Consider the following 15,533-nt stretch of genomic DNA (forward strand, 5'->3'; position numbering starts at 1 on the left):
GGAATCTTGCAAACTTGTAGCAGATTTATTTAGAAGTATAACATCATCCGCATAAAGCAAAGAGCTGACATTAACATCTCCAATTTTGATATCATGTTTATTACCACTTTCATTCATAATGTGATCCATATAGATAATGAATAACAGAGGGGATAATGTACATCCTTGTCTGACACCAGATTTAACATTAAACCATCTTCCTGTACTTCCTTCAGTTCTAACTGCTGACTTATAACTCAAATAAAGACTAAGTATTGCTTGATATAATGCCCCATTGATACCATATAACTGTAGCGTATTGAACAACTTCTCTCTTAGCACCTTGTCATATGCCTTTTCCACATCGACAAAACTTAAATACAGATCTTAATTATATTCCCATGCTTTCTCAATTATTTGTCGTAAAGTGAAGATCTGATCCTGACAGCCTCTATTTGGCCTGAATACAACTTGTTCGGCACCAAGATTTTCTTCCACAATTCTTCTCAACCTTTTCTCAAGTATACTTGCATATATCTTACCAGGAACACTCAGTAATGAAATGCCTCTGTAATTCTCACATTCAGTTTTATTTCCCTTTTTACATATGGGTACTATTAGAACTCTACTTTAATCATCGGGAATTCATCGCTCTGTCCAGGCTTTCTGAACTATGCAATGCAGCCACTATAAGACTTTTATACCACCATACTTCAGTATTTCTAGTTGAATATCATCTAATCCTGCTGCCTTTCCTCATTTCTAGCCTTTGATGGCTTTTTCTACTTCAAGTGTGGATATGTATTCCTGACTGTATGCCTGTTGAGTGTTTTTTTACCACTGTGCTATCACTGCTTGTTTCATTTAGCAATTTTCTTACCAGAATATCTTACCACCTTCTTGATATTTATTTTCTATGTTCTTGACAAAGTCCTTCCATGACTTTTGCTAAGCTAGTTTTACACAGTGTTTCGTTTTCTTACATTTGTCACTGTATTCTCCAAGAGCAAAAGCTTACTTATTTGCCAGGAACTTTTGATATGCTTTATTCTTTTCCTTCACTGCCTCTTTTACTTCCTGTGTCCACAATGGAGTTCTGATTTTTCTATCCTTGCAGACAACCTCACCACATGCCACTCTGGCTGAATCAATCAGGGTTTTCTTCAAGGCTTGCCACTGAATCTCCAAGGTTTGGTTCCTGTTCTCAAACTCTTTTATTTTTTCTTCAATTATCTTTGTGTATTTTAGTCTACAGTTCACATCTGAGAGCTGCTCAACTTTTATTCGCTTTAAAACTTTCTTACATGTTATTCTTTTCAATATGACATTCAATTTTATCCTGCTCAAGACTAAATAGTGATCACTTCCAATTTCAAATCCTCTGTACACTCTGGTGTCCTGCACCAGGGAGAAAACATCACTATCAACAATAACATAGTCAATGAGACTTCTCTCTCCCCATGTGAATTTGTGCACATTTTTATGTTGGAACATGGTGTTAGTAATAACCAGTCCATGTACTGAGCAGAAATCTAACAGGGTTATTTGCCATTATTATTAGCTTTGCTCTTTTCTCCAAATTTTCCCAAAATATTTTTGTATGTCTGACAAATATTTGCTACTCTGCTATTTAGATACCCAACAAGGGCCAACTTTTCCCTTTTCATTGTGTCAGTTGCTTTTTCTAAAGCATCAAAAAATTCCTCCACTTCTACCTTAGTAGAACCTTCTGTGGGACCATATGCGCAAATAAGTCTCATTGTCCAATTCCCCATCCTCATATTTGCCCACATCACTCTACTTGAGACTTCCTGCCATTCAAGAAAATAAGCCTCATATTTTTAACCTCGGCAAAATGCTTACTGTATTTACTCGAATATAACTTGACCTCGCACCCCTAATTTCACTTTATGAAAAAATACATTAAAAGGTTTTGCATATACTTCTCACACGAAAAATGTTTAAACATGTTCACGTCCAGGCGATAGTAATATAGTAACTCGTTCCCCGTGGTAACAACATGCCCTCCCCAACAGCCATTATACTGCAGATGCAAGAAAACAAGTAGTTTTATTGTATTCCTGAATAAGTTACAGAGGCTTTTGCAGTCTGTGTAATATAGTGCAATTAGAGACAGTGGGAATAAAAAAGGTTTCTATGAGAGGGGACGTGAATCACATCCCCCTCTCACAGAAACTACACTGTATAAACTCAAGCAAATCCATATGTTGCACTGAAACGCAGTATCTAACTAAAAACTATTGTCCGACTTTTCAATTACATGAAATAAATGTTTGTTTTGTTGCATTTGAAATTCGAGATGACATTATGACAGATCACAAAGGCTAACTTGAAACAAAATTCAACTAAGGGTTGAAACTTTGTGTGAGTTGAGCTCGCTGGTAATGAAAAGTTCCTTCGGAACAATAAACGACACCACATTGTGAATGTGTTAAAACTAAGAAATATATTATGAATATTGTTATGACATTTGCAGATGTTATGGAATTTGGTTGAAGAGAATTATCATTTCAACTCAACAACAGTCAGCTTGCCTTTGTCTTTAGGTCGCGTGATCTTTTGTTAATACCCTACCAATCATATGCATGTTTCATAGCTGCTCTCTCGTATAAAACAAAATTTAACTTGTATGTATTGTAATAATTTAAAAAAAAGTTGAATCATTTATAAGCATATAAAAGGATATCACCTGTAAATTGTTGACATGCCAGCAAAATTCTCGGACGTGCCATAGGTTCGCCATCTATGCACTAGTCTAATATCCAACCTCATCTGCTTTAGTTAACTGCACATTAATTGCACTTTAACATGGCTTGCATATTGTTAGAAGATTTGTCTCTTCTAATGTAGCAAAATTTTGCAAACCAATAAAAAAGTTATTTTTATCCTCCCCCCCCCCACACACACACCAAAGACAAGATAATTTAGGAAATGTACTCCATGAATTATCTAATTCTTACTGCTTCCTTGATTAAGCTGCTGTGCAATGTTATTACAAAACTGTTTGAGGCAAATTTTATGTTTACTGATCTTTCTTGATGATAATTATTTCTGATAATATTAGTTCATGATAATATTACAAGTATGATTATCTTACATAACACCAAATTATAACACCGAGAAAATCACACCTTTATAAGAAGATTTATTTGCGATATTTTAATAATGTCAAACTGTGTTTCTATACTAATTAATTACTATTTGAAAATTGTTTAAGCCTCAGTGGAGGAGTATACACTAAACGTCTATGATTTCACTCACCAAGTTTGGTTCATAAAGATCAAAGATTTTAGAAACATCCCACAAAACCTGAAAACTTGCCAAAACAACATATGTAATTAACAGACATGATAAGCTGATTTCAGAGCAATAACTGCTACAGCATTATTTCTAAATCTAAACACCAGAGATCTTCCATCTTTTTAAACTGTGGGACACATTAGAAACTATCCTTGACATTGCAGTCCCAATTCATTTATTTCCTATTTCCAATTTTCTTTAAATCTTACATATGACAATGATGTTCAGACAGACACTTTTTGATCTGTAGCAAATACTGTAAATACTACTGTATAATACTGTAGCAAAACTATGTATAAAATGTAAATAGCATTAGAAACACAATGTAAATATTAAATATATATAATGTTTACAGAGAAAAAATGAAAATACAAAACAGTATATCACAAAAATATCAAAATATTTTTATTGCAACAACTGCATTAAAGATATTTTTTTAAAGGTTATTCCTATGTTAAACTGATAAAAGCTTTATGTCGGCTATTTGGACAGCAATGATAAACATTTATTCTGAAATATCCTCAGAATTGGACAAGTTTTTCTTTTCAAATTTATTCTTCATTTTAGATTTTTTTCATTACTTCCACTTCTTAAACACATGCTTGCATTGAATAACGGCAATGGTTTGTTTCCCTTCTCTATGTGTGGATATTCAGTAGCAAACCCTGAGGAAAACATTGACTGATTTAGCCAGAGAGGCATGTGGTTGTCTGCAAGGACAGAAAAATCAGAACTCCATGGTGGACTCAGAAAGTTAAAGAGGCAATGAAGAAAAAGAAGAAAGCATATCAAAAGTACGCTTTCATACTTCCACTACTGGTAAGTAACTTTTGATATTCAAGAATAAAAAGAGAAATGCAAGAAAGCAAAGCACTGTGTAAACTTATTAAACAAAAGTCATGGGAAGACTTTGTAAAAAAAAAAAAAAAAAAAAAATATATATATATATATATATATATATATACCTTTATAAAATGCTTCTGCCATCAGAGTACTGCTACTCTCTTATTAGGCATTCCATAATGTTTTTAATATTTCTTGATCATTTTTTCTAAGCATCACAAAATTCTTCTGCACATTTTTGTCTTAATCATATGAAATATTGTTTTCCATCATATGAAATATAGTAATGTATTATTGACATATATACGTTACTATATATACATTCATGAATATATATATATACATGACTGCTGCATTAGTGATTCACTGAATGTTAAGCCTCACTACTTTTCAAACTCCTGTAATGTACTCCATGAATTATTCTAATTTCTTAACTATTAACACTCAATTTCCAACAGCACAATATCTTCATTTCAATCAAGAGCATTAAAAATGCAACATCTTACATACTGCATATATAATGTAAAATGGTTGCATTACATATTGTGCCTTCACTTTGAATAAAGAGTGTTAATAGTTAAACTTAATTCAAAATCATTTATTTTTATGGAATCTAACTGGTACTTTCTATACTATTCAATTTTTTTTTAATCTGAAAATAAAAAGAAGAGGAAGAAGTGACAATAATATGCTTGTTAAATACTCAAATAAAAATATACTGCTTGGAAAGAAGTCAACGGACATCCACCCATCGGTAAGGTACATTGTGCCATGTAATGAGTTGTGTTTGTAGCTAGTATAAATTGAAGGAATATGACGTTCCCAAGTCAGTGCAACTGTATTCCGGTGAAATTGTTATGAGAAGGGAAATGATGGAGTTTGAAAGTGGCATTATGATAAGATGCCATCTCAAGTCAACAATCAGTGATACTATACTGAAATGAAAGTGCTGGGAGTCAACTGCAAGTGCAACCTGCAGTGGACAACCCCACCAAACTCAATGAACATGACCATAGGGTGCTACAACGAATAATATGTAAAGACTGCCATTCATTCATCAACACACACTGAATTACGGAAGTTCCAGGCATCCACTGGAACATGAATCTGCATGAAAGTTCAGAACTGAAGCTCACAACAAGGGTTTCCATGGTAGGACCACAATATGTGAGTCCAACATTAACCAAACCAAAATGAAGCATCATCTTCAGTGGTGCAAAGAGAATGAACATGGAAGCTTGGAAAGCAATGTTATGGAGCGATGGATCACGCTACACCCGTTACTGAGCAGATGGACAAGTGTAGCATGATTCGTTGCTCCATAACATTGCTTTCCAAGCTTCCACATCCCACTGTACATTCTCTTTACACCACTGAAGTTGCTTCATCATCTTCAGTGGTGCAAAGAGAAAATTCCACATCCAGAGTGTGTAACCCTATGAAATTCAGAGGTGGCAGTATGATGGTATGGACCTCTTTTAACTGGTTTGGCCTCAGAACGCTGTTTGTAGTGCCATGAACATGGAAATCCAACAGGTATCTGAACATTCTGGACAATGCAATGCTTCCTATTTTGTGGTGTTTCTATGGAAATGACCATTGTCTTTTTCGGCAAGACAATGCACCATGTCGTAAGGCTACTGCTGTAACTGTGTGGTTTGTGGACATGCACACAGCCACATTTGACTAGTCTCCACAGAGCCCTGATCTTAACCCTACCAAACATCTGTGGGGATGAACAGGAGCATCGAATGATAGAGGTCCACCCCACAACAGTCCAAAACCTCATTACATGCCTACAGGAAGAATGGTCCAAAATTCCCATTGATCGCTATCATAAGCTTGTGGAAAGTATGCCGCGTAGGAATTGCTGCAGTCATCGCAGCAAAAGGAGGTCCTACATCTTATTAAGGTGGGTGCCATTGCTGTTTGTTCTTCACATTATGGTGTTTATTGACTTCTAAGTCAATAAACACCATAATGTGAAGACCACATTCTTGACAAAAGGCAGTATATATGCTTTTTGTCAAGAATGAAGGATTTCATTATGGTATGCATATATTATAAATCTGGTTATAAATCTTTTAATATTTGGAAACTAAATTACTTCTAATCAGCTGGACTATAATAAAAATATGAACTAAGTTGAATTATAAAACATAATATGGATCACCTAACAAATTATGCTTCATCAGATATGGGTGATTATTGCTGCTTTTTCATCAAAGTGACTATATTGTATATGGAACTAGACTTGTTGAAATCAATTTAATTTCTTAATAATTCATAGTATAAAGCTTGTCTGACAGTTATCAGAATCATATCAATAAATTTAAAATTCAAAAGCATAAAACAAATGTAAAAGCACAATTCTGCATAAATGATAAAAGAACAATGAAAGTAAGCAGTAAAACAAATGCAATATTTATAATGATGAAATATAAAAAAAATCTATGATGAAATATAAAATTAGAATATTTAATTTCAATATCTACATGTTTTATTTCAGCATTTAAAAAATAACATTAATCCTTTAGTATATATAAATTATATTTGTTTCAATGAATAAATGTTTAATGGCTTCTTTTTTCATACTTTAAAAAGATACACATACATTCTTAAACTTTAATCATAGCAGCAATTAACTGACACAAAAAATGTTACAACAACCTAAATATTACTTAATTCACTGATTATTCAATCCAGCTGTCTATAAATAATTCAAAACATGCACAAACCTGATTAAGATACCGTTTCAAATTTCTTGCTTGCAACAAATCACCTTTTGTTGTTGTCTGAGGACTGAACTCTTTATCTAAAAGTACATTGTAGAAGCTTAAAAATCTGGTAGAATATTCACCTGTATAAAACTAAATTATTAAAATTACTTAAAAACAAACAAATGACTGATGTAAAAATTAAATATTTCATTCTTTGCTCTGCATGTGACATAGAATAAAAGCATTTGCCATCATCTGAGTCATCCAAACCAGACATCTTACTCCTGACAGATATCCAAAACAGTAACTATGCCACTACTGTCCACCTTCGATGTTCAAATTACACACTTCACAATTCTTTTCACCACAAGGATGGCACCTATCTGAATTTCTGCTTCAGAAACCAAACATAGTATCTTTTAAAGATGATTTTTTTCACCTCCAACAATCAATGCAAAAATTGCTCAGCAGACAATGAGAATCATCTGTCACCTAAAGGCATTCAAAAACACCCACATCTTAGTGGAATTTGAACTAACATCTTGTGGGTTGGGAAGTACATAACATCTTTGCTTGTAGAGAGTTGCAAATAAAAAAATAAAAATAAAAAAAAGATATTTCACTTTGGTAACTTTTTTTTTTTTTATGATTCCATATTTTTAGGAAATGGCCTAATTTTTAAGAAGTGGAAAGTGACCTGGAAATTGGCTAAGTATATGGATGGTCATTTCAATAATGAATTACCATGAGTTTGCATAATTAAAAGAATTATCGAAATGGATGAAATCTCATGTAAAAAAGTTTATTAACATAGAATTTTCATCTAAGTATCATAGGCATAGCTTTCATAATGCTGAAGACTGTGCCATAGTGGTGTCTGTGGGAACAAATGATTTACATGGCCATAAGGAGAATGTAAGGGCAGATGAATATCAGGAGGTTATTGAGGAGAGCCAAATTCATGAATGGTATGCTGGCAGAGTTGTGTGAGAAGAAAGGAGTGCAGTTTGTGGATGTATGGCATGTATCTGAGGGAAGAATGGAATTCTACAAAATAACAGATTGCATGTTCTGAAGTGAGCGAATTGGAGAAACTGTTGCTAGATGGAAGTGCAATGTGTGATGCAAGCAAGAGATCATAAGAGGTGAAGGGAAAGATCAGGAGAATGGTACAGAAGAGACTGAAGCATTTGGCAATGGAAATAGTAGCAGTGTGAGAGATTAAGAGAGAATGGAAATGCAAGAGGAAGACAGCATAGATGGATACTGGAAGTACAGGGTGGCCCAAGAGTCATGAAGGGGTTTAAATATTTAATAGATTTTTTATTTATTAATTAGTTTTATTCTTTTTTTGTTATGATGAAATACATAACCTGGAGATTTTTTTATTAGTTATGAAAAACCACATCACATAAATGCATTCCATTTTCGACTTCACAAAGAAGAGCACCTTTCTATGGCATGTCCCATAGAAAGAAGCAGCACTCTAATTTTGGCACAAATGTCCTTCTGCTGTTGTATTATCTGGGGCTTTTTACATACACCTCTTCCTTAAGGTAACCCAACAGGAGAATATTCGTCAATAATTTTATTTTAAAATATTTTAGAAAGAGCTTTATTTGAAATTTGCACAGTAAAATTATTTTATTTTTTATCGAAATCTAAATGAAAAAAATGATATAATTAATAATTATATTAATTTCAAAGTCACATGAATTTATTGAACTCCTTATATATGAAATTGTACCTGTACTTATCACAATATGACAATTTTAATGAACACTTTTTAAATGAAACTGTACAGTTTGTTGAACATTTTTAATAGTAAACTCTACCTGTATTTCACAATATGAAGAATTTATTGAACTCTTAGAAAACTCTAGTTTTTGAACATTTTAGACATCTAAATGAAAAAATGATATAATTAATAATTATATTAATTTCAAAGTCACATGAATTTATTGAACTCCTTATCTACCTACTTCTTACATGAGCTTTTGTGACATTTGGAAATGCACATCAGTTTTAGAGCTCTACCTTTACATCTGTTTGTTGTCCACCACTGACTAAGTGACTGGATGATATGACTCGAAGGGATCTTTCTCTTCAGCACACTGACTCCAGCTTTACAAACTTCCCACTGATATGAACAAATTCACTTCTAGTGAACATTTTTTTGAACTTGTAAAACCATCTTCAATTACTGAAAAAAAGGAGAGCCAATTCACTTCAGATATGTAAAATTATTCAAATTAAGTGGATATTGAATCCAACATTATTTCAAAGCCGAATAGAGAAACTACAAGAGTTTCATGCCGGATATAGAAACTATAAAAGTTTCGGCGGATCCAAGCATTAGCAAACCTTTCATGACAGGGGCAGCTCGTAGTAAAGGTGGAGTAAGCTCTGATCACTATCCCTAGTATTTCCCATAATGTAAAACACATCTCCTTTGAGGACATATATGATGTCCTCAAAGGAGATGTACATTATGGGGGGGGGGTTCACTACCCAGATCAGTTTCGACCTTTGTTGAGGTCTCATCAGCGAGAGCCAGACCCAGATGTAAATACTAACGTTGAAGTGATGCAGAGCTTATACTTTACCATATGAGTTGCCAAAAAAAGTGTTGTCACATCACAAAACCAAGAATTGCTGAAAAAAGAGAGCCAAAAGGCTTCACTTCGGCAATGCAAAATTATTCAAATTAAGTGGATATTGAATCCAATATTATTTCAAAGCCGAATAGAGAAACTACAAAAGTTTTGTGCTGAATAGAGAAACTACAAAAGTTTCGGTGGATCCAAGTGTTAGCAAACCTTTCATGATAGGGGCTACATGAAACTCTTGTAGTTTCTCTATTCAGCTTTGAAATAATGTTGGATTCAATATCCACTTAATTTGAATAATTTTGCATCGCCAAAGTGAAGACCTTTGATTCTCTTTTTTTGGTAATTCTTGGTACCTTTTGTAATGTGACAACCTTATTTGGCAACTCGTGTGGTAAAGTATAAGTTCTGCATGTCTGGCTCTCACTGATGAGACCTCAACAAAGGTCAAAAACAGTCTGGGTAGTGACCCCCCCCCCCCCCGCACACACACACATAATGTATAACATCATACATGTCTGCTAGGAGATGTGTTTTACATTATGGGAAATACTAAGAATAGTGATCAGATCTTAATCCACCTTTACTACAAATTGCCTCTGCCATGAAAGGTTTGCTTATGCTTGGATCAGCCGAAACTTTTATAGTTTCTATATTCGGCATGAAACGCTTGTAGTTTCTCTATTTGGCTTTGAAATAATGTTGGATTCAATATCCATTTAATTTGAAACCATCTTCAATGATTCATAACCACTGCAGCTTCCATCGAAACCAGGTGTGTGGACGTGAAAGTTGTCTCCCACATTAGTTGGTGACCACTTGAAATCAGATTTTTTAAGCATTCTGCCACTTGCATCTGCAAAGCAGTGTTGTGCTAATGTTCATTCCCTGTTTTTACAGAGATTGCATATAACATTCCCTCTGTGACCTTCAACTAAAGAAGGTGCATAAGAAAACTACTGATTTTGGAGTCTGGCTGGGGATGATCAGCAAAATATTGAACTGGTCAGACAAAAGCCAAAGAAACAAAATAATAGCAAATATTTTAGCCAGTATGCAAAGAGTCCCAGCAATTTCACGAACTGGTGGATTTTGGACTTTGTCCCCTTTGTCATTGAATTGCATGCCCATGCAATTCAGTGTAACGATGGACCAAAAGCATAGTCTAAGTGACTGAGCTGATGCAAAATGTTCTGGTGCAGATGTTACAGAAACTATGTCACTCAGGTATTCATATATGACTGGAAATCGTCCATCAAAACAACAGCTCAATGTTTGAGAGGGAAGCTTGGTGATGTGAAAAGTTGACAGAGAATAAAAGATAAGCAAAGAGCTCAAATAACAGTGCACTACACATCTAGGAACACAACATATCAGATTTTGGCAGCATTCCAACGTGTTGTGCATTCTGATATGTTGTGTATGGCAGCAGATAGGATTTATGGATCTGTGCTCTGTGTTTGACAGAAAGAAGGATTTGCATAATGCTCATGGATTGCATCTAAATGGTTTTGATGTTAGGTGTCCAGAGAGAAAGAGCTTTGTTCACCAAACATGCTAAAGTGCAAATTCAGGAAAACCTAAGCAATTAGGATTGAAGCAGGTGAGTTTGTGTGAAGGCCCATGAGGACAGTGAATGTGAGAATGCCAAGTACAGAATCTAGTTTCTAAAGCAAAAATATTGAGTAGGGTAGTCAATTCAGGAAATAAAGATGGATGAGGACCTAAAGGGATGCTGCAGTTTCTAAATACTAATGCCAGAAGTATCGGAAACAAGTGAGAAGAGTTTCATAGTGTTGACAAAATTTAGGCATTAGTGAGACTTGGCTAACAGCAGATGATGTAGTTATAAGGATAGAATGCAAAGGGTTTATATTTTCAGCAAAGATAGAGAAGATAGGATGAGAGAGAGATACTGATGATGATAGCAGATAAACTGCATCCAAAAAAGCAGATAGGCAGTAGGTTGGATGTTCTTTTGAAGCAGTCTTTCCCCAATCAGAGGCACTGTGGTTAGCTCTTACCAAAACCAGCACTCTCAAATCCTGATTTCCTACATTACATGCTGTTTCAGGTAATTATCCCTTAGTAATTGTTTTTCCCATAATAACTGCTCACACTACACTCGTGTTTATTTGCTGATGCATGGCATCCACATCTTTCTGTGCATGACCTAGTCTATAGCAGCAGCAACAACAACCAACAATATATTTTGTATTGTTGGCCACTATCTCAATACCAAATAGCCTCATATGACCTGTATCCTCCAGACCTAAACTACACCTTATCATCGGTTGGTCTGGTGAAGTTTTTCCTGGGTGTCATCAGTAACATCTCTTCTCTTGCCCTATCCTGTGTGAAAATACAACATCCCTTAAATTTTATGTATCATTTTATCTCAACCATGTTGAACTGATGCCAATAATTTCTGTTCTCCATTGAGCTGACCAATGCCTCAAAAACTCCTTTATTTCTGATACATTTCATAACTCACAAGGTGTGGTGATAAAGTCATCCAGATGAATGAATTGGAGATTTCAGAGTTCTCATCTATAAAAAGGGAAATAAAATGGAAAGTGAAAATCACAGAGGAATTTCTCTAATGAGTGTCCTAGTTAAGACTTATTCAAGCATACTTGATAAAAGGCTAAGAAAAATTGGGGAAAGGAAACTTGGAGAAATATTCTCTGTATTCACTGCATTCATTCCAAAATAAAGGTTTTAAGAATGAGATTTTCACTTTCAGACAATAGTTGGAAAATCATTGGAATATAACAATGATCCGATTCTAAGTTTTGTAAATCTGGAAAAGGCATATAACAAGGTGTCAAGAATGAAGTGTTCAAAATGCTATAATTATATGGTGCAAAAGGGACATTATATCAAGCAATACACAATCTATATTTCAGATGTAAGTCAACAGTTAGAATGAAAGAGGACAGAAAGATGGGTTTGATGTTAAATCAAACCATCTTTCTGTTAAATCAATAACATCTGGACTGTTATTGATCATCTATAGGGATCACATTATGAAGGAGATGACATTAAAATTGATATCAAAATTGGAGACATTAACCTCAGCCCTCTGTTTTATTGCATCTGATGACATACTCCTAAATAAATCTGGTATAAGTCTGCAAGATTCCTCAAATAAATTGAATAAATGCTATAATAAATTGGGTACAAAAATTAGCAATAAAAAGACAATGAAAATAGGTAGAAACACTGAAAACATCAACTGTATCCTGAATGGAACCTATAGAACAAGCAAAGCATTTCAGCTATTTAGGCACAATTTTTAGTGAAGATAGCAAATTAAATATGGAAATAGACAAATAAATTAGCAAAGCTGATATAGTAGGAAGCCAACTGAATAAATTTATATGTAATAAGAGATAAATTAGTACAAACACTATATCAGCAGTATACAAGACTGTGATCCAAATAATTTTAACTTATTGATCTGAAAATTGGGCTGGAAATAAAATATTTAATCAGAAACTGGAGACCACAGGTATGAGAGTTCATTTAAAGATTAGGAGAGTGAACAGATAACATCAATAGCAGATGTTATTTATTCACATCATACCAAAAATGAGGATATTAGAAAGGAATTTGACATTGTTAGCATTCAAGAATGCATGTGCAGGCTAATCTAAGGTAGTATGGTCATTTAAACAGAATGAGAGAGGAAAGGTTAGCAAAAGTATATTTTCTGCCAGGATGTCAGAAAAAGACCCAGAAGACTAAGTGGATTGATACAACATGAAGTGCCTTAGAAGACCAAAACTATATAAGATCACAATACTGGAGTCCTGACAGATAACAGATTAATTTGGAGGAAAATTGTCAATAGGAAGTCACTAATGATGTAACCTTTTCATGTAGTACTATCATAACACCCCGAGGGTACATATCAGGAATTTGATGATGATGAGAATTACTTAGATGATGCAATTATAACTGTTTCAGATAAGAAAAACTTTCCATTCACTATTTGAAGTAAATATCTTTAACATTTTATTGCTTTAGCAAGGAGTGATATTTAGAAAGCATTTGTTGATTCAGAATGGCTACTTTTTTAATCAGCAAACATGAAAAAATTAAATTTACAAATAGTACTGAAGGAGGAACAAATAATTGCTATTTCTTGACAGAGATACTCCAAACTGAAGACAATATTTTCTAGGCATTTACAAAAATCTTCAATTACAAATGTCAGATGCATGTTGTCAAATTACTAGAATACAGAGAGGGAAATGGTTGGCTTCATTTTTGTACAACTGTTGCACATTGTAAAAACTCGATATCACGAAAAATAATAAAAACTCTAGTGCATCAATTTTTACAGTAGGAACACACCTTAAAAACCTTGTATAAAGTGTATCTATGTTTCTTATGGTCAAATTTTGTATAAACACCAAAATAAGCCCAAAGGGAATTGACTCGCTCATTGTTTAAAGGCAAAAGTATGATGTTGAAACCAAAAGTAATATCTATGAGTCGGCAGTTTCTTTTGAAAAGTATTTACTAGTCCTATAGCAGGCAACCTTCAAGGTCAGTATTGAAAGGGCGCAGCATGCATCAATTGGAAAGTTCCGTAGGCCAAAGCCGGATAAAGGACGTCTAAGGAGAAGAATAGATTTGTCGGCGAATGTTCGAGAACTGCCAATCTCGTGATGTTGTCCGAGGTTCTCGTAACTATGCGCAAGACATGTACGGGGACATTTGGGGTCCAATAACCTTGAAAAAAAGGTGCAGGGGCAATGAGAAATATAAGGCTCGGAGTTTTGTTAAGAAGGGCTTGCTATTTTCATCTTGCCTGATCTACCCACGAGAAGTCGAGGTGCTGTAAGTCTGGAGGGGAAAGACAGAGTCCGTCCATCTGAGACAGTTTTCCAGTGCGAAGCCAAGGATAATCTGAAGGTCAATCTAAGGAGAAATCTTGTCGTGTGAATCCAAGCCTTGCCACTCCATTCAAGTACGTGCATGCCCACTGTCATACGCAGTTTCCTTGCCAGTCAATTTCCAGATGCCAGAAGAACCTATCCAGTCTCAGGGCACCGATGAAGTGACTACTCATCGGTGCCCTGAGACTCTTGTAAAGGAAGGGAAAGAAGTAAAAACCCGGAACAGAGTAGAGACCACTGAAGCACTGAAAGAAAATAACAAACAAGGAGGGAAGACGTATGCATGACAGTCAGAGACCCACGTGAGTCTGTAACGTTCATTTTCTTTATGTGTGTGATTTTAGATAATTCCCCCAAAGAACTGCTGAACTCATTAGTATATAATAAAAAAGGTAGCAATTTTTCTTATGTGCATGAGTCACCCATTGATCTGTGCTAAACCGTAAACAAGCCAAACGTGAGCGTAGTAAATTTCCTTAAGATGAAATTGGGTTAATTTGAATTTTATTCTTTGTATATGCTGAATTAATTTCTTGTTGAAATGTTTAACTTAGAAGGGATGAAAGTATGTCGGTATAATTGCCAATCATATAACTAAGTCTTTATAGTTAAGAGTGACAGCTTAGGAGTTATATGATGTGTGTGGTGCATGCTAGAATATTAATTATTGTTGCTATGCGCACCTAAATAGTTCCTTGTTATGTGTGAAGAATTTTTAGTAATTGTGAAGTGGAATGTACTAAATTGAGTTTAACTGAGAATATATATATGAGAGTCCTTTGAATATTGTGTTTGAATACTTGTTTAAGAATTAGGATTTCTTTGGTGAATGAAGCTTTAATTACTTGCACTGTTTATAATTCTTTGACCTATTATTAAATGTTGATTGTTTTTTTTATACAACGTTTCTAACTCAGTTTAATCTTTTGCAATGCACTGATCTTAAATAAAATCGGACCTGTAAGGTGGGAACCCAGAAGTTATTAATGATTTAAGAAGCTTAATAGAAAATTTTTGGCCATGACTGCAAACTGTGGTTAAGTTATGATATGAATAAGTTATTTGTTCAACTAGGGTATTAATGCCATGTGTCAAAAGGGGAACCACAAAAAAAAAAAAAAAAAAAAAAAAAAAAAAAAAAAAAAAAAAAA

General features: G+C 34.3%; 1 protein-coding gene across 2 annotated transcripts in view; it reads right to left on the reverse strand.

The window, feature by feature from the left end:
* The window catches only part of LOC150100328 (sorting nexin-25-like), a 350,110-nt gene that overhangs the window by 235,865 nt on the left and 98,712 nt on the right, over positions 1-15,533 (reverse strand). For both annotated transcript variants that reach the window (XR_016549234.1, XM_090402426.1), the window contains exon 8: positions 6,882-6,958. Coding sequence is in view for 1 of the 2 variants with exons in the window: in XM_090402426.1 (XP_090258552.1) it covers positions 6,882-6,958 (77 nt within the window). In the remaining variant the exon portion in view is untranslated. The remainder of the gene's footprint in view (positions 1-6,881; positions 6,959-15,533) is intronic.

Source organism: Typopeltis vanoorti, chromosome 13 (assembly GCF_054136105.1).
Source record: "Typopeltis vanoorti isolate ZY-2024b chromosome 13, IOZ_Tvanoo_1.0, whole genome shotgun sequence".
In the NCBI taxonomy this organism is placed as follows: Eukaryota; Metazoa; Arthropoda; class Arachnida; order Uropygi; family Thelyphonidae; genus Typopeltis; species Typopeltis vanoorti.